Raw genomic sequence first — 16,019 nt, 5'->3', positions numbered from 1 at the left:
GGAGGTGCTAACACAGCGTCCCTGCTGCCTGCCCGGGCCACCAGCCAAGGGGAAGTTTCCAAGCGGGCCAGCTCACTGCTGCAGCCACACATCCCTCCATCCCAGACGAGGAGAGGAGGATCCGGCACCGGGCTCTGCAAGGGCTGCCCTGCTCCCTCTGCACCCCTGTGCCCTGCCCGGGCACCACGGGGAAGGAGAACTGCTCTGAAATCCCACCTTCGCTCCGCTGCGGGACCAAGGAGAAGACCAAGAGCTGCTGGTCCAGGCCGAGGACTTTCACTATCGCTTTTGGCAGGCTGCAGAAATTCTCCCGATCGCCACCTTGCCGTGGGGAGGGAGGCGAAGCAGGGGCTTGGTGCCAGGGCCGGCGGCAAAGCTCTGCGAGGGGCGAGTAAACATGTGCGGAGCTCCGGTCCTGCCTGGTAGCAGCAGCAGCAGCAGTCCGTGATGCTGTGCTTGGAATGAAGTCAGCCTTCATCAGCCGAATAGTTTATGCATGAATCGAAACTTCAGACCTGGCAGGGTGGTGGTGGGGGGGTGGGAACGTGCAGGATCTGCGCTCTTTTAGAATGCTGGAGCCAAGGAAGGAGGAGGGGATAGAGGAAATAGCAGGAAAATAAGACTGGGGAAGCGGGGAGAGATTTGAGAAGCTGGATGAGTTGTTCGCTCTGTTATTGTGAGGAGCCAAGTTCCTTAAGCATCTCCTGGTGGATATTAAGAGGGAGCTGTGGAGGCTGGAGCATTCCCCTGGACACTCTCATGCTGTAGCTTTAAGACTGTTTCACAGAGGACTCGGGATTTCCAGTTTTCCTGTGCCTGGTGGAGTATTTCAGGGAGTTAGAGGATTTTTCGGGTCATGTACCCCCTTTTTCTTCCTTCTTCCTCCTTTCTCTTTCTCTCTTACTCTTCTTTTTCATTTCAAAGAGACAAAGCTACTTCAGTTTGGAGCACAAACATATGATCAGCACATGGAAATGTGGTAATTTGGATGCATTCATGATTGCAACAGATTGAAGAAATTAGACCAGACAAAGAGCTTTTTTTGGAAGAGGAGGAGGAGGAGGCAAGGCAAGGAGGGAGGGAGAGTGGGGGAAAGAAGGGGACGCCACCGAAAAAAGGGACGGCCGTGACACGCGGATGCTAAATATATCCCGTAGTAATGGAGAGGGACCGGATTTCAGGTAGGCTATTGATCTTTTAATATGTTATATTCTGCCTCTGCCCTCCTACCTTTCCAGCAGCTTCTGCACTTTAAGAGGAGGAACAGCCCCTCTGCGAGTAGATTTCAGTCGATTCCTTTATTTATTTCCTTTTTTTCTTTCCTTTTTTTTTTTTTTTCCCTTTTCTTTTTTTTTTTTTTTTTTTTTTTTTTTTTTTTTTTTTTCCCCCATCCTCCTGAGCCCTCGAGACAGGCGGTGATTCCAGCAGAAGCCGAGGGGGGCGAAGGGGGAAGCAGGGGGGAAAAAGAAACTGCTTTCTAGGTCTGGATTTCATTTGAGTCTCTCTCTCACTCCCCCCCTCTGCTCCCATGTGCCGCTCGGCGCGGGGGGATGAATGCTGAGCCTGTTAGCTCAGAGCTGCGAGCCGGGAAGAGGGAGGAAAATAGCCGAGCTCTTGGCATGGAGACGCAGTTCTGCTCTGAAGGTTGGCTCCTGAGCGTGCGTGTGTGTGTGTGTGTGTGTGTTGTGGTGGAGCTTTTCCTGCTTGCCAAAGCGTCTTCCCTCGGTTTTTGCCCTCCCATCCTGCCTGGCTGGGCAGGAGCTGCCTGCGTGTTCCATGGCTGGTCCCTGTGTTACGCCACAGCAGCGGCGTGGGCTTCACCTTGCTGGCCATGAGTGGGGGGGAGGCTGGAAGGGGGAGGCAGAGGAATGAATAACTCCATTTAATTCCCCAGTTTCCCTGCAAATCCTGCCCAGTGGTGCATGTCTGAGTGGTTCCAAGAACTGCTCCCAGGTACGCTGAGCCTTGGGGAAGCGGCGAGCTGTTTCGGGAATGGCCGTGAGTGTGACTGTTTGCTTCCAGCAGCAGGGAGAGAGGGGACGGGCAATATAGTGTCATCCACAGAGCTCACCCTCTGCATGCACGGGCAGGATGATCAGTGTAAGACAGGGAAAGCCAAGGAGGGGGTGGGTGTCTGTGCCCAAATTGGCAGACCCGGTGGGTCTCCTTTCTCCCACCCCCATGGCACAGCAGCCCCAGAGAGGCACAAAGCCTCTTCTCCTGGGCGTTCCCAGCTGGCTGCTGGGCATCGGAGCTGGGAGGGAAACCACAGGGATGAGAGGAAACACTCAAGCCAGGGTGGAGCGAAGCTGTGGCCAGGGAAGGCTGCTCCCATGGCTGGCCCGTACCAGATCCTCTGTGCCCCATCCAGGGATGTGCTGAAAGTGCCCAGTGCCCCTGGATAAGGACTTACCTGCAGGACCACCCTTCATTCCCCACTGCTTCTTCAGGGCGTGGATGGCACCTTCTCATCCCTCTTGCTTGTGCTTTCTCCTCTGGTTTGAGCCACGTCAAAGCATTCCTGAGAGCTGCTCGTAACCCAGAGCCTGGTGGGTGTTTCTGCAGCCTGGGGCATTGGGCTGGAGAGCCTCTGCCACTGGGCAGGAGGGATGTGGGGGAGAGGAGGGGCAGTTGGGTCCCACCGTGGTTTGGCCTTTCCCGTCCCCAGTGCAGCGCTGGGTCCCCTTCCTCCACACAGAGGTGGTGGGGGGCTCTGCAAAGTGTCACTGGTGAGAGAGGGGACTCCTTAGTGATGAGATCCAGGGCTTTTTGTTCTGAAAGGCCATAAAATATGGGTTTCTTTCAGGCTGCAGACACTGCTCAGCTGCTCCAAGGAGCACAGAGCCCTCATGGGCTGGTTGTCACCCACTCCCACAGGGTGATCAGCTCCCAGGGAACCCATTGGCAGGAAGACCCCAAGAGTCCTTGAGCAAAGATGCAAGAGCTCTTGCTAATGCCCAGGAGCAGTGTTTGCAAAAGGCTGATGTCCAAGTGTGTACATGTTTCACTAACCTCTGCTGGAACTGGCTTTACTGTGGGTGGCTGAGATGCGGCTGAGCTGTGGGCAGGGGGGCAGGCAGGGATGCAGTGGGGAGGGCACGTGGCTGTGCTTGGTGGCCTGGGCCAGGTGTACAGAAGTGTGGTGTGTGCCTCCACCTCAGGTGGTTGTGCCTGGGAGCTCAGTGCAGGATGATGAACAGGACTGCTCTGCCCTCCCTCACACACGGGTGGGTTGGGTGTTCTGTGGGTCCCCAGAGCTGTGCAGTGGTGTTTCTGATAGGTGGATCCAGCATGAAGTATGGGATGGGGGAATAGGTGGGATGAAGGGCAGGTCTCAGATCTGTTCCACAGGTCCCTGCACAGGAGTCAGCTCAGGCAGGGAAAGCTGCTCAGCCAGGGCAGAGGAGGGAACAATAAACCGTATGTGGGAAAACTGTGCTGCAGTAGATTCTGGGCATAAAAATGACAGTGGTTGGATGCAATGATTTTAAGTGTTTTTTCCAACCTAAATGGTTCCATGATTCTCATATCACCAGGCCGTGCTGTTGGTCCCAGATCCATGGCATAGCATGGATCCCCGGTCCTGCCGCTGCTGGCACGGGAGCAGCTGTGCCAGCTGATGTGCTCCAAGGGTCCCACAGGGCTGTGGGCTCTGGCACTGCCCCACTGGTGGAGGAGAGGAGCAGAGAGCAGAGCTCAGGCTGCCCCAGCACAGGCAGGAGGAGAACTGAGCCCTGGCTTTGGTGACTGGGAGATGACTCAGATGAAAGCAGATCTGTGCTGTGCTGGGGGCCTCGTCCCAGTCACTGCTCTGGCCCTAAACATGCTTTCAATTAATCCTCGGCTGTGGGTGGGATGAGCTGACTCCTGATCCGAGTGTGGGGCTGCCGGATGGGGCGAGGGCACTCCGGGGTGGGTGGGAACTGGACCTGGTCTCTTCTTTGAGCACGGCTTTCCCACAGCTGCTGGAGCTGGGCATGGCCTGAGGGGTCTCCTCTGCCCAGGGAGAGCTCAGGCTTTCCTTCACAGAGCCATATCCTTGACTCAGAATCCTGGTTTAGGTGATGACAAACACCCTGTGCTTCAGGGGATGGCATGGAAGGTGCGAGATGATGCTGTGGGTCTGTGCCTGGTTCACTGCCAGCTCTGGGGCAGGGAGGGTCTTCCTTGCTCTGTAACAAGGCGCCAGTCTCAGCACCTGTGGGTGCTGTATAACAAACACGATCTCACAGAACCCGTTAGTCTCTTTTAATCCAGTTAAACCGTTTCTTGCACATTTCTAAGAGTTAATACTGCATGAAAAGCATTAGCTCTCAGTTAATTTGTTTGCAGGCATGCCTCTCCACTCGTTTCAGGGCTGGGGAGCTGTGCTCTGGGTGCTCCTCACATGCTCCTCCTCCCTGCAGTGCCAGGTTGCGCTGGTGGCAGTGGCCTGGAGATGGCTCTCCTGTCTTTCCCTAGCAGATGGCTCTTTTGCCTAGCCCGGATCTCTCCACAAAGCCTCAATTGTGAGCACCCCGGGACCTCTTTGCCTCTTCTTAAAAGGAAAGGGTCTGCAGCTCCCTGGGCAGTGGGGTTTGGTTACTGCGATGGTTGGGGTGAAAGGATGGCAAAAGAGATCTGATCTCCCGGGGAAATTATTGGTGTCACCTTTGAAACTGCACTGGGAAAACTCATTCTAAGAGTTAACAAGGGATGATGAATGGGTGGTTGTGACACCTGACTGCAGTGAGTGGCATGTGTTAGGCAGAGCCTGGCAGCTGGGAGGGCTATGAGTGTATAGCAAGAGGAATGAAGTGCTCATTAACCCATTGGTGATCGCTCTTTATATCCACTATGAGTACATTTGTGTGTGATATTCTTAGTTTAACGTGGTTTTATACATCATACTGAGCAGCAGGGACACAGGCCCTGTTTGCGGGGGCTGGGCAGGGATGACAGGGTATCTTTGGTGCCCTCAGAGCCACCCAGAAAGCACCACATGCCCAGACTGAGCAACAGGAAAGGCAAGTAGGGACCCTGTATGTGATTGCTGGAGATCTGAAGGGTTGCTGTGAGGGAATACAGTTGGTTCTTCATTACTTTTTAAGTAGAAGTTAATCTTTATTATGCATGTAGTGGAAGGATTGCTTCTGATCTCTTTTGCTGTGTTTCATGTCTCAGGTTTCTTGACATCCTTGTTATTCTTAGGAAATGGCAGGTAAAAGCCTAACACATTTTTTTTTTAGTGGTCTTCTCACAGCTATGCACCTTGTTTATCAGACATGTTTCTTTTTCCTCTGGCTTGCAGCATGTCACACACACACAAGGCAGCAGGTTGGGCATTTACAGTCTGGATGGTTCCACCTCCTGTCAGATCCCACTGTGTTCACCCAGCCCTGGCACTCAGGGTCACCTTTCTGTCTGTCCTGTTGGTGGCTGATGGTCTGTCCATAGCCCTCCCTTCTGCTGTCAGTGTCCTGTTGCTCACATCCCTATCTGGTGCTGACCCCTATGTCCTGCTGCAGTATTTGGTGCCCTGTAAAACTCCCTGACAGCTGTTTTTTCAGCCAAGTATCTTATTGAAGCATTTACCTTCACCCCAGGTGTTCTGCAGTAACTTGTTGTGGCTGTGGGTTGTGGCCTATTTAACAGTAGGTCCATGCAGTCCATCTCTCAGGGAAGGGTCTGGGTTTGGTGAGGCTGTGGAGATGCTGTGTCCACAGTTTGCTGCTCCCAGCCCTCTCTTGGCTGCCAGCTCTGGCCTGGCCTGGGGATGCATTCCCGCAGTTGTCTGAGGCATGTCAAGGTATGAAGCATTATCCATTTCCTGATGTCTGCTCTTAAATCTGCTGGAAATTCTGCTCATCTCTGTTAAATATGGTCCCCCTGTGGGGCACAACTCATCCCTGCCCTGACAGCACAGGTAATGCTCCTCGACACCGCTCTGCTGAACTTGGCTAACCCCTGGGCAGGAGCTCCTTTGCTTCCTGCCCTCCTGCTTTGTGCTTTGCTGGATGACTTGGAGCCTCCCAGCAAAGTGATTCCCATGCTGCTGGGGTGAGGGAGGACGTTTCTCATGCAAGTCAGGGCTCTTCCAAGGTCCAGCATACCATAATGCTGAGTAGGAACAAGTACGTAGTTAGGGAAGTATGTCTGGGTCAACACATGTCTTGTGTTCCCTTAATGATCTCAGAAGCACAAACTCTGTGTCCTGTTGGCTTTTCCACACAGTACTTGCAGCTGTAAGTAATGGACAGAGTAATTTGTTAGAGAGCAGTGATGCCTCGTGCTGTGAGTGCTGTAACTGGGCTCTGTGGCCAGACCCTGGCATTGTGCGGGCAGCAGGGAAGGTCCTGGTAGGTAGCAAGTCCCATTTTAGGAGCAATCTTATCCGTAAGAAAATGTAGGTGAAATTTCTTGTTCTGCCTCAGATTTTCTGTAAATCACGAGAAAAAGACAATTGTGCTCCCGTTCCCTTTTGGTTTTGGGTAGGGACCTGATGTTTGGGTCTCTGTTGGTGAAGGGGATTGCAGCAGTGCCCACCTGCATAGGGAGCTCAGCAGTGAGGCTGGAAACTCAGACCTGTCCTTCCACTGCAGCAAAGGGTGTCATGAATCTCTGAAACGGGGTGGGGGTGGGATCTCAAGCTGTTTCAGACAGGATGACTGTGTGAGCCCATGCTGCTGGATGGAGCTGTTATTTGAGTGCAGGTGAAGTGAAAGAGCCCTTCAATGTAAGGTTCAAAAGAGTTTTGGGATACTGATGCCAAGAGTGTTGTTAGAGACTTATAAACAGCTCTGGATTGTGGCTCGGGGGAGAATGGGCATGGTTTTACAGGTGAATAAAATGCATTAGCTTTATGAGCAAATAATCACACAATAAATCAGAAAGTGTACTTTTTCGTAGAATCACAGCCCAGGTTGGAAAGGATGCCAAAAGATCCCCTAGTCCAGCCTTTTTGTGGGAAAGGGAGCCTAGGTGAGGTTATCTGGCACAGTCCTCAATCACATCTTCGAAACCTCCAGCAGTGGGGACTCTACCACGTCCCTGGGGAGCTTGTTCTAGTGATTGATTGATTTCACTGTAAAAAAATGTCTGTCTTGTCTCAAAATCAAGATTTTTATTTTTTTTTTTTCCCCCATGGCCTGGCCCCTGTAAAGTTGGTGCTGCATCAGCAGGTCTGCATTAATTTTGTGATTACATAATTATAAACTAAAGTAGTTGTCCTTGAAGCAAATGCTGGTTTCCAGTAAAAGCCATTTGGTGGAGGCAAAGCGTGATTGCTTGAATGCAGGAGTTTGGGGGAGCCTGCCATTACCTCTGCAGCATCTCCAGGTTGCAGCTTTGACCATGATGTAGCTCGAGGCTGTGGAAATAAAAACATTTTTGCATTTCATTACAGGCTGGCTGGTCTGGAAAATGTAACCATATCACCAAGACAAACTAAGCTTGATCTCCAACACATTGGAACTGAGAAATACTCCTATTTTGGTGCTTTTGTTGTCTGAAATGGGGTTTTGAAGAATCAACATTAGGTTTGGAGAAGTGTGGTCAAGGCACAGGAGTGAGGGCATCCTCTGGTGTGGCTGCTAATGAAGGAGTTGGTCCATATATTCTGAGAGGAGACTCTCTGTGACTCCCCCAGTGCTGGGCTCTCCCTTCATGGCTTCCTAACCTGGGCTAGTGTCTGTAGATACTGGCAGCATCCTCTTAACTGGCAGCCTGTCCTCTGCCAGCTGGCACTGCCTACATATATGTAACACTTTCTCCTTTCCTTCCCAAGGGTGCAGGATATGGGTTCTTTATTAGTTTCAGATGCTTCTTTCCAGGGTTATGGTTTCAGTGTCTTAGTTCTGGTGATGAAGGAGGGGCTTTGGTGTCTTAGGCCTTGCTGAGGAGGAGAGAGGCTGGCATGGGGGGTTTTGGGGGCTGTGGATGTGTCCTTGGTAGGTGCTGGCTGAACATCTCTGATGAAGTGTGATGATGTTTGTTTGAATCCATCTGGGTGGTTTAGAGGGACAAATGGAAGGAGTTGGAATCCTGAATTGGCAGGAATGGTTGTTTTGAAGGGACACCTAGGAAGCTGAAAAGCAGGGACCCCAGCTCTGGTCAGAGGTTTTGGGTGATGATTGCCATGAGTGTAACTGGAGGCAAATCCTGATGACTTGTGGGGACGTTGTAAATGTCACTTTACAAGATGACTTGTAAAGAGTGGATTGCCTGGGGCTGTACAAGTGATCAGCCTCAGATCTCCCACCTTCCAGTCCAGAGACCTGTTTCCTTGACTACACAATGTGTAAAGGAGAGAGAAGAGGCTTTTTTTTAGCTGCTTCACCTGACCTTTGCAAACCTATTCCCTGTAAAGAATATCCAGAAACCCCTTGCTGCTTTTTTAGCACATTTGTGAAGGGGATCCCTGCATAAGAAACGTCTTGATTGGCTTCACTAAGCACCTGAATGCCTTTTAGAGAGCTGTACCTGCTGGGGCCCGGTGACTGAGACCTCTCTGGGGTCATCCTGCAATTCAGCAACTGTATCCCGGCAATTCCTGGTCCCTGGTTTTCCAGTGGGCGAAGGGCGGATGTCAGCATCCCCAGAGGCTTTGTTCTTCGGCTCTTTGACTCACGGGTCCGTCACTCCCGGTGACTCATCCGCATCCCCAGGAATGCGCCGGGGCTGGGAGCGGGGTGCCAGGGGCCAGGCGGGAGTGGGAACTCCGCTCCCGGCTGCAGGATTGGGGTGCGCGGCCACGGCAAAGGGCGGTGCGGGGCTGCGGGGCCGGCGCTCCCCTCGGGGATGGTGAGGTGAGGTGGGAGCTGCCACGTTCCCTGCTCAGCCACAGACTCGGGAGGCAGGAGCGGCCGGGACGGGACCATCGCGGGGCTGCGGGGGCTGTCTGTACCCCTTACCCGCAATCCCTGCCCCGAGCCCCCTGCCCCAGCCTCCTTTCGACCTCCCCCTGCGCGCATCCCCTGCCCGCATCCACATCGCTCATCCCCTGCCCCGGGATCTCCCTACACCCACCAGCGGCCCGCTTGAATTTCACCTCTGAAAGGCTGTGTCTGGCTGTAAAAAACAAATGACTGCTGAGGCTTACAGCCGGCGAGAGTAAATTGTGATTTATGTGCTTATATGGAGGGATTTTATTCAGTAAAATAGATGGGTGTTTCTCAGTGTGTTGCTAAAAACATCGAAGTGCCCCACTCCTAAAAGCATCAGGGTTCCCCTCTCCTAAGCTGATCTGTTCTTTGGCACAGCTTTTATTTACTAGTGAGTCAGGATTTGAGCTGCAGCAGGAGGGAGTATCTCGTGGCAGTTAAAAGCGGAGCTGTCGGAGTCCTTTTCCTGCTCTTCCACTAAATCGCTCTGTACCCTTGCGTAAATCATTTAACACGTGTGCTCTCACTTCCTATATGGAAAATGAGGTAGATGCTTTCCGCTTTTCACTGGCACTTCGGGATCCGCTGCTGGACAGCTGTGAGGGATTTGTCATGATAAAGCTGGGAATTTGACCCTTTGAGGTGCCGGTGCCCCCACGCAGGGCTGGGATGAGGCTCCCCGAGGGGTGGAGGCCGTGGCTGGTGCTAATCTGAGATGTGGGGATGGGGTGTAGCTGGACATCAGGCTGGACACACAAATCATTCTTACTGGCTCTGTCTCTGCTGGGGAGCATGGGCCAAAGAGCAGAAGGTGGGAATTTTTCTCAGGTGTCAGTGTCCATTCCTCAGTCATCGTGAGTGCAGGCATGACTTCCTCCAGGGGGGTGCTGGAGCTGCCAGTGCCATGTTCACAGCTGGAACACCTCTGAACACCAGCTGATGTGTCTCTTCTCTGCCCCACTCGTCAGCCAAAGCCATCTTACTCTCCTCAGTTCACTGAGGTGGTGGGAGGGCACATAAACCTGTTCATCCTTCCCTGCTGTTTTCTGGTGAAGCCTTTAAACTTTGCCCTCTCTCCCCCTGGAGATGATGATCTTCTGGTATGGACCAACTGTTTCTCTCAGATTGCCCCCCTGATTCCCCTTCCCAAACCTGAAGCAGTTTTGCTTAATTGTTTTCCTTCTCCCTGTGGCCTCTCTTGGCTCTGTGGAGCGACAAGGCTGGAGCTGCCACTCCAGAAACGCTCACCAGGAGGGCTCATGTTTCAGTAAGTGTTCACAGATTTGTCAAGATGGAGGCAAAGCAGGCGACCTTGAGAGCAGATGAGCTGTTGGGCCATGAAGAGGTGGACTTCAGCATCTAAAACATTTCAAGTTTTCTTCCCTCTCTTGCACTTTTTTTCTCCATTCAAGTGGAGAAGTGATCAGACCTGATTTTAGCTGCCTAAAAAGACCTGGTTGACATCTGTATTGACAGCTGCTCCCCAGGGAAGGGAGCCCTGTTGGAAACAGCTGTGGTTGGTGAGTGGTTGCTTGCTTTGGGGTGGGTTTTTTTCCAGAAAATATGAAGTTCCTGGTGGGTGGAGAGAGAAAGTGAACTATGAAATTGTGTGTGTCGTGCTCTCCATTGAAACACACCCTGGGGAAGGCATATCCTCCATAAACAGCAGTATTGGCCATGGACCAGGAAACCCTTCCCTCCCTCCTCCCCTCTGCAGCAAGACCTGAATGCTATAGGCAGTGTTTTCATCCAGAAAGGCTGTTCCTGGTTCTTGTTCTTGTACCTCTTCACCCCTTGGGACACTCGCTGGAGTGGTCTTTTAAATTGAAGGTTGTGCTTCAGGGTTCTCTCCCCTTTGCTCATCAGTTTGTTCCAGCAGACTGGTGGTACTGGGCCCTATGCTCAGGCTTCTTGCTGGTTGTACTGTGAGAACATGGGGGGTGTTGCTGAATCTCTTGTGAAGCCCTGAGAACTGACAGAGGTGTGTGGTTTTAATGCTTGCTCCAAAATGCAATGGCAAGTGGTATGTCACGGCATTGGTCTTGGCTGTACAGCAGCTGGGGTGCTAAAACTGGTCTTTTTTTTCATAGTTGTTCCCCAGATTAGTTAAGACCCACCTTTGATGCCCTCTACTCACCTCTATCGTGGCCCCACAGCTCCCTTGCCATCTCGAGGCTACTCAGAGAGCAGCCCTTTGTCTGCAGCTGGAGAGGAAACTTCATCTTTCCCTGTAGAGAGGCAAGAAGGTGACAGCCAGTGGCACAGGGGACCGAGGGGTGGAGGGAGGGAGATGTGTGACAGTGGATGACGTGGAGGTGGTTTGGTCATAGGAGCTGAAGGGCTGTGAAGCAGCTGCAGGGATGATGGCAGTGCTGGAGACCTGTGGGAGGAAAAGGTGGAGTGTTTTGGAGGGAAAAAAAAAAAACAAACAAAACCAGAGAGGCAGCAGGAGGGGTATTGGGAGGGCTTTGAGCAGCAGGGGTGGGGACTCAACCTGAGCTCTCCCTTTCTGGGCTCCACACCTTCCTCCCCTCCTCTCACTGCCTGCACTGTTTCCTATTGCAGGCCAGCAGAGACCTGGGCCCTGCTGCATCTCTGGGAAAGCTCAGACTTGCCTATTTGCCCAAGATTTGCTCATTTACCAGACTTTGTGCGTGTCCCATCCCTGGCAGTGTTCAAGGCTGGGTTGGATGGACATCTGAGCAGCCTGGTCTTGTGGAAGGTGTCCCTGCCTATGGCAGGTGGATGGGAATGAGATGATTTTTTCCAATCCAAACCATTCTGTGATTCTGTGAGGGCAAGAGGAGGTTTATTTTGCTGCTTGTTACTCACGGAGTGCTGTGAATCCAAACAACAGACCGATACTGTGGCACCCATTTTTCTGCATTTGAAATGGTTCATCCTACAGCCCTAAGTATCCATCAAACCCAAGCAGTGTGCTCCTTTTCCTTTGAAAAACTCCCTGTTGCTCAAGGCTGCAGGTTGTTTTGGTGGCTGTCAGTGCCCTGTGTCTGGTGGGAGCCCCCCTGTGCTGCAGCGAGTGCTGCACAACATAAATCATTGGAAATCCAGTTCTGTGTTGGATGAAACTGTTCAAAGGCACCTTGATTGTGCTCAGGACATTCTGCTGACAGCTTTTCCTATGAAAAAAAGAAGTTCTATCTCTTGACATACAAGTGCATCCAAAGTGTAAGCTTTTCCTGTCCAATTTCACTGCTTGTGGCTTAAAATCCAGTGCAAACCCAAGGCTAGCTTGAGGGGGCAGAGGTTGCCTGAACTTTAGCAGAAGTTCTTGTTGCGTTTTGGGTTGCAATTCAGGTTGCTCCTTCCCCCAGCTCCAACGACCCCTGCATCCCTTTGGGAGCTGATGCACAGTCTCGTGCAGCTGGGAAGGACTGGCAGAAGCAGGACTGTTCCCTGATCGCCTCTGGCCATCTGGGAGAAGCCGTTTGAGTTAATTGAACTGCCTCTCGTGCTTCCTTCTCTACTTAAACATTAAAAAGGAAGTGCATTAAAGTGTGTAGGTCAGCAGTGTCTGGGGATGTGTACAGTGTGGTAATATGTGTGAGGATGGCTAAGATGATGCACGAGGTGTGGAGGCATCACGTCCATCCAAAACCCACGTACATCTGCTGTTCCCACCTCTGCCTGGCTGAGGTCCTCAGCTCCGAGTAGCTGTCACATGTTTCCCTCCAGTTCCTTTAGATCTTGGCTTCCAGGTCCCTGACTTGCTCTTCATTGCCTTTAGGATGCTTTAAGTTTTTTTTCTTGTTAGAAAAGTGAATTACGGTCAGGAGCTGCTTTTCAAGGCAGACTGGTGCTTACAAATGAGATGTATTTTTTTTAAATGCAGATATGTCAGATCCATCATCCAAATAACCCATCAGAAATATTCCCTACATAGCCCTCTCCTCAGTATTGCATGGACAGTAAAGCCAGGCCGATTTTCAGTCCTTTTTCTGGCTTGGAAAATAAACTCTTTCTCAAAACAAAACAACAACCAACAAACCTGATGTTTTCCAGCAGAGATGCAGAATTTGCTCTGTGGGGAGCTGGACTCTCAGGAAGTGCTAGAAGTGGCCACTTGGATTTAATACAGTGCTCATCAGCTGTATCTATTGTGAACAGGAACATCTTATGTTGCAGGGACTTCGTTATTTTCCATTAAATAGGAAGTTGCCCTTTTAGTATTAAGAGTTAAAGGCAGATTCTGGACTGACACGGGCTGTCAGGGCTCCACCAGCTCCCGCAGCTGAAAGTGTATTCCCTGGCAATCCTGCTGCGCTTGGCGTTTTCCTCGGGTTATATAAACATCCTTCCTTTATAGATGGGGCCAGGACATGCAATCTGCAAATTGCTGACAGTCCCTTGCAAGAGGCAGAGCTGCCCCAGAAGCTTCAGCAGCTCCGTGACGTCGGGAGGGGATGGGAGCCACCTCGGGCAGAGCAAGGCCGTGGGGATCCATCCGGCTGTGGGGTGTGTGATGTGGCTTTGGGTCAGCCCAGCGCCCACTGCTGCTGAAGAAGTTGTTGGGAACTGACTCAGACACAGCAGGAGGCTCAGACCAGCAGGGCTGGGGTACCTGCACAGGGAAGGTCGTCCTCAGGAGTTTGGACTTGCCTGTGTGGCTCCACCTGAGTCTCTCACCTCCCTTAGCCTTCCTAGTCGCCTCTTGCAGATGTGACTTTCCATCCGTTCAGGATGCTGCCGGAACTGGACCTGCACTCCCGCTGCACCACAATCAGGTTTTTCTCCCGAGGAAGGCGTAGGAGTTGAGGTTTATCTCTGTACTGGCAGGCAAAGGAGGATGCCACACCTCTGGGAGCTTTCTGGGGCTGGGTGGAGCGGGAAAGTGGAGAGCAGCAGGACGTGGGCTTTGAGGAGTTGCAGTTCACGGGCTTGCCCCGAAGCCAGGGCACTTTAAGATTTCCAGGGGCCCTGGGGAAGGAGAGTAGCAATAAATCTGGATCATGCATGACAGTCCCTGGCCCTTCAAGTGATTTCTGATGCCCTGTGCTCTTTTGACAACACATGGAGCAACAGGCTCTAATCCACAGGGGCTTTTCTTGGCTCTCAAGCTGGGACAGTGCTCACTGTCAGTGGGCTTGGCTTGAGGAGCTCCCAGCTCTGGGTGTGAAGGTCAGAGGGAAAGGAAGCAAAAGCACTGTTAACACATAGTGGGGCCCTTTCACAGCCAGGCTGGGAGATTTTGTTCTCCTCATAACGCAGTTCTGGATAGCTTGTTGGGTGATGATGTGGCTGTTCCTGTGGGATCTTCCAATGCTAGTTCCAAGAGAGCTGTACAGCTCCCTCAGGAGAAGCACTGAAGGGAAACAGACATCAAGTACATCCTGTAAATGCTGAACAGGTCTAATTGCTGAGAGTGGAAATTCATTCTTGTGTGACTGGTATGGGCTGGGGAAGCCCTTGTGATAGCAGAAAGATACAGACGTGCAGTCTATCCTTGGATATGGTTGAAAAACAGAGTTATCCTCATGTAAAAGATCAGGAGTGGTAATGAGATGCAAAGAGATTCTTATCTTCAGGATGGGAACCTTTTCTGGAAGTCCCAGACAGTGTGGGACACCTAGAACTGTGTCTGGATTGGTTTCTCCCTGGAATATGCCTGTTTCATCCTCACTAACCATCCTTCTGCTGCTTAATGTAAACTCCAGTTAGACCTTCCCAAGCAAACCCCTGGCTGTTCTGTGGTGTGTAGAGGCTGTGGCTGATTCCTTATGAGGGGTTTATTTTGCTTTATTCCTTTCTCAGAGGCTGTGCCTGTTTTCTTCTAAGATGAGGGATTTATTTTGTTTTATTCCTTTGTCAGCCTTCCTTGAGTTTTGCCAGCTCTTCTATCAGCCAGAAACCTGCAAGATGTAAAAGGAATGCACTGTCTTCAAAATGCTTTTTTTAAATGCCTAATTCAAGGAAATAAAGAATTGTTTGAAAGTGCCACTCTGCCTCTGAGGAACAGGCACCGCTGGGGCTGCGTGAGGGACACCGCCTGATTCTCGGGATGGGGACGGGGTGTCTTCACATTCTCAAATCTGCAGATGCTCCACGCATCTGGCGTGCGAGAGCTGGGCTGCACTGTTTGCCTTCTTTAGCAACTGGAATCAATCCAGCCTGCCAGTTCCTGCAAAGCTCATCCTGTGGTTTAGTGGATAATACTGATCCTTGTTCAACTCCCACACTTTTGTGCCTTTCAGGCGGGTAGAGAAGACTTTGCAGAGCTTGTGCTGTGCTGGGATTCCAGTTCCCTGTGGAAGGCAGCATGAATATTCATTATGCTGTGGAGTGCTCGCTCCATAGTTTTAATAAAATGTTTATGACTACACAGGAATGACCGTGGAAATCTGTGGCAGGTTGTGGCTGGTCAGCAGGTCTGAGTGATGCGAGGTGGCAGCAGTAGCTGAGGAGGAAAGGTTGAACTTCATTTTAAACTCCATGAAGTGTCTTCACAAGTGCATTTACAGGAGTTTGACTGCTGCTGACGTTGTCTCCTCCTGTGCCAGGGCGAGTGTTTCGTGTCAGTCCCTGGGCAGTTGTGGAGCTGACTGCAGTCACTGCACGCTTGGCTGAGCCCAGGGACCAGGAGCTGCACAAACCTGAGTTCCCTCGAGCGCTCGGCAAAGCTGCTGAGCGAGCAAATCAGAGTGACAGCCAAATCAAGGCAGATCTGCTAGGGATGAGCACCCAGGCTTTATTCTGGGACTGCACCAACATGACTGAAGGTGAATCCAAGTGTCCCAAACCTAGTGTTGTCCTCAGCAGACTGAGGAGGCTCTGATCCTGTTACTGGTGTGTTCACATCTCAACTAACGAGCAGATTGGTGAGGCTGTTTCCTGTTCACAGTGCTGGCACAGCCCCTCTCTGAGAGGTGCAGAGGGGACATGAGGCAAGAGGGTCCCTTTGAGCAATTAGTGACGTTGATTTTTGGTGCTAGATTGTCCCCCAACCTCTGTGCCCTGAGAGGCAGCAGGATGCAGGCATGGACCTTGGATAGGTTGGACAGGTCTCAGAGCAGCATTACCTAGTTGAAGATGTCCCTGCTTGATGCAGGGTGTTGGATTAGATGGCTTTAAAGTCACTGTCATGGAGTCACTAAACCATTCAGTGACTCCATGACAGTGTGCAGAAATGGATTTTCTTGT

General features: G+C 51.7%; 1 protein-coding gene across 5 annotated transcripts in view; it reads left to right on the top strand.

The window, feature by feature from the left end:
- Positions 1-16,019, top strand: part of SEPT9 (septin 9) — a 133,324-nt gene that overhangs the window by 36,532 nt on the left and 80,773 nt on the right. Inside the window, exon 1 of one of the 5 annotated variants that reach the window (XM_027886099.1) lies at positions 388-1,181. The exons of 3 other annotated variants lie outside the window; for them this stretch is intronic. In XM_027886099.1, coding sequence (XP_027741900.1) covers positions 1,160-1,181 — 22 coding nt within the window. In that variant the 5' untranslated portion in view covers positions 388-1,159. Of the gene's footprint in view, positions 1-387; positions 1,182-1,535; positions 1,645-16,019 lie in introns of those variants that run through there. One more of the 5 variants, XM_027886095.1, reaches the window with a different exon arrangement.

This window comes from Empidonax traillii, unplaced genomic scaffold (genome assembly GCF_003031625.1).
Source record: "Empidonax traillii isolate 1590-97213 ecotype Southwest subspecies unplaced genomic scaffold, ASM303162v1 scaffold177:size1754471, whole genome shotgun sequence".
In the NCBI taxonomy this organism is placed as follows: Eukaryota; Metazoa; Chordata; class Aves; order Passeriformes; family Tyrannidae; genus Empidonax; species Empidonax traillii.
This window is presented reverse-complemented; position numbering and strand designations above follow the sequence as displayed.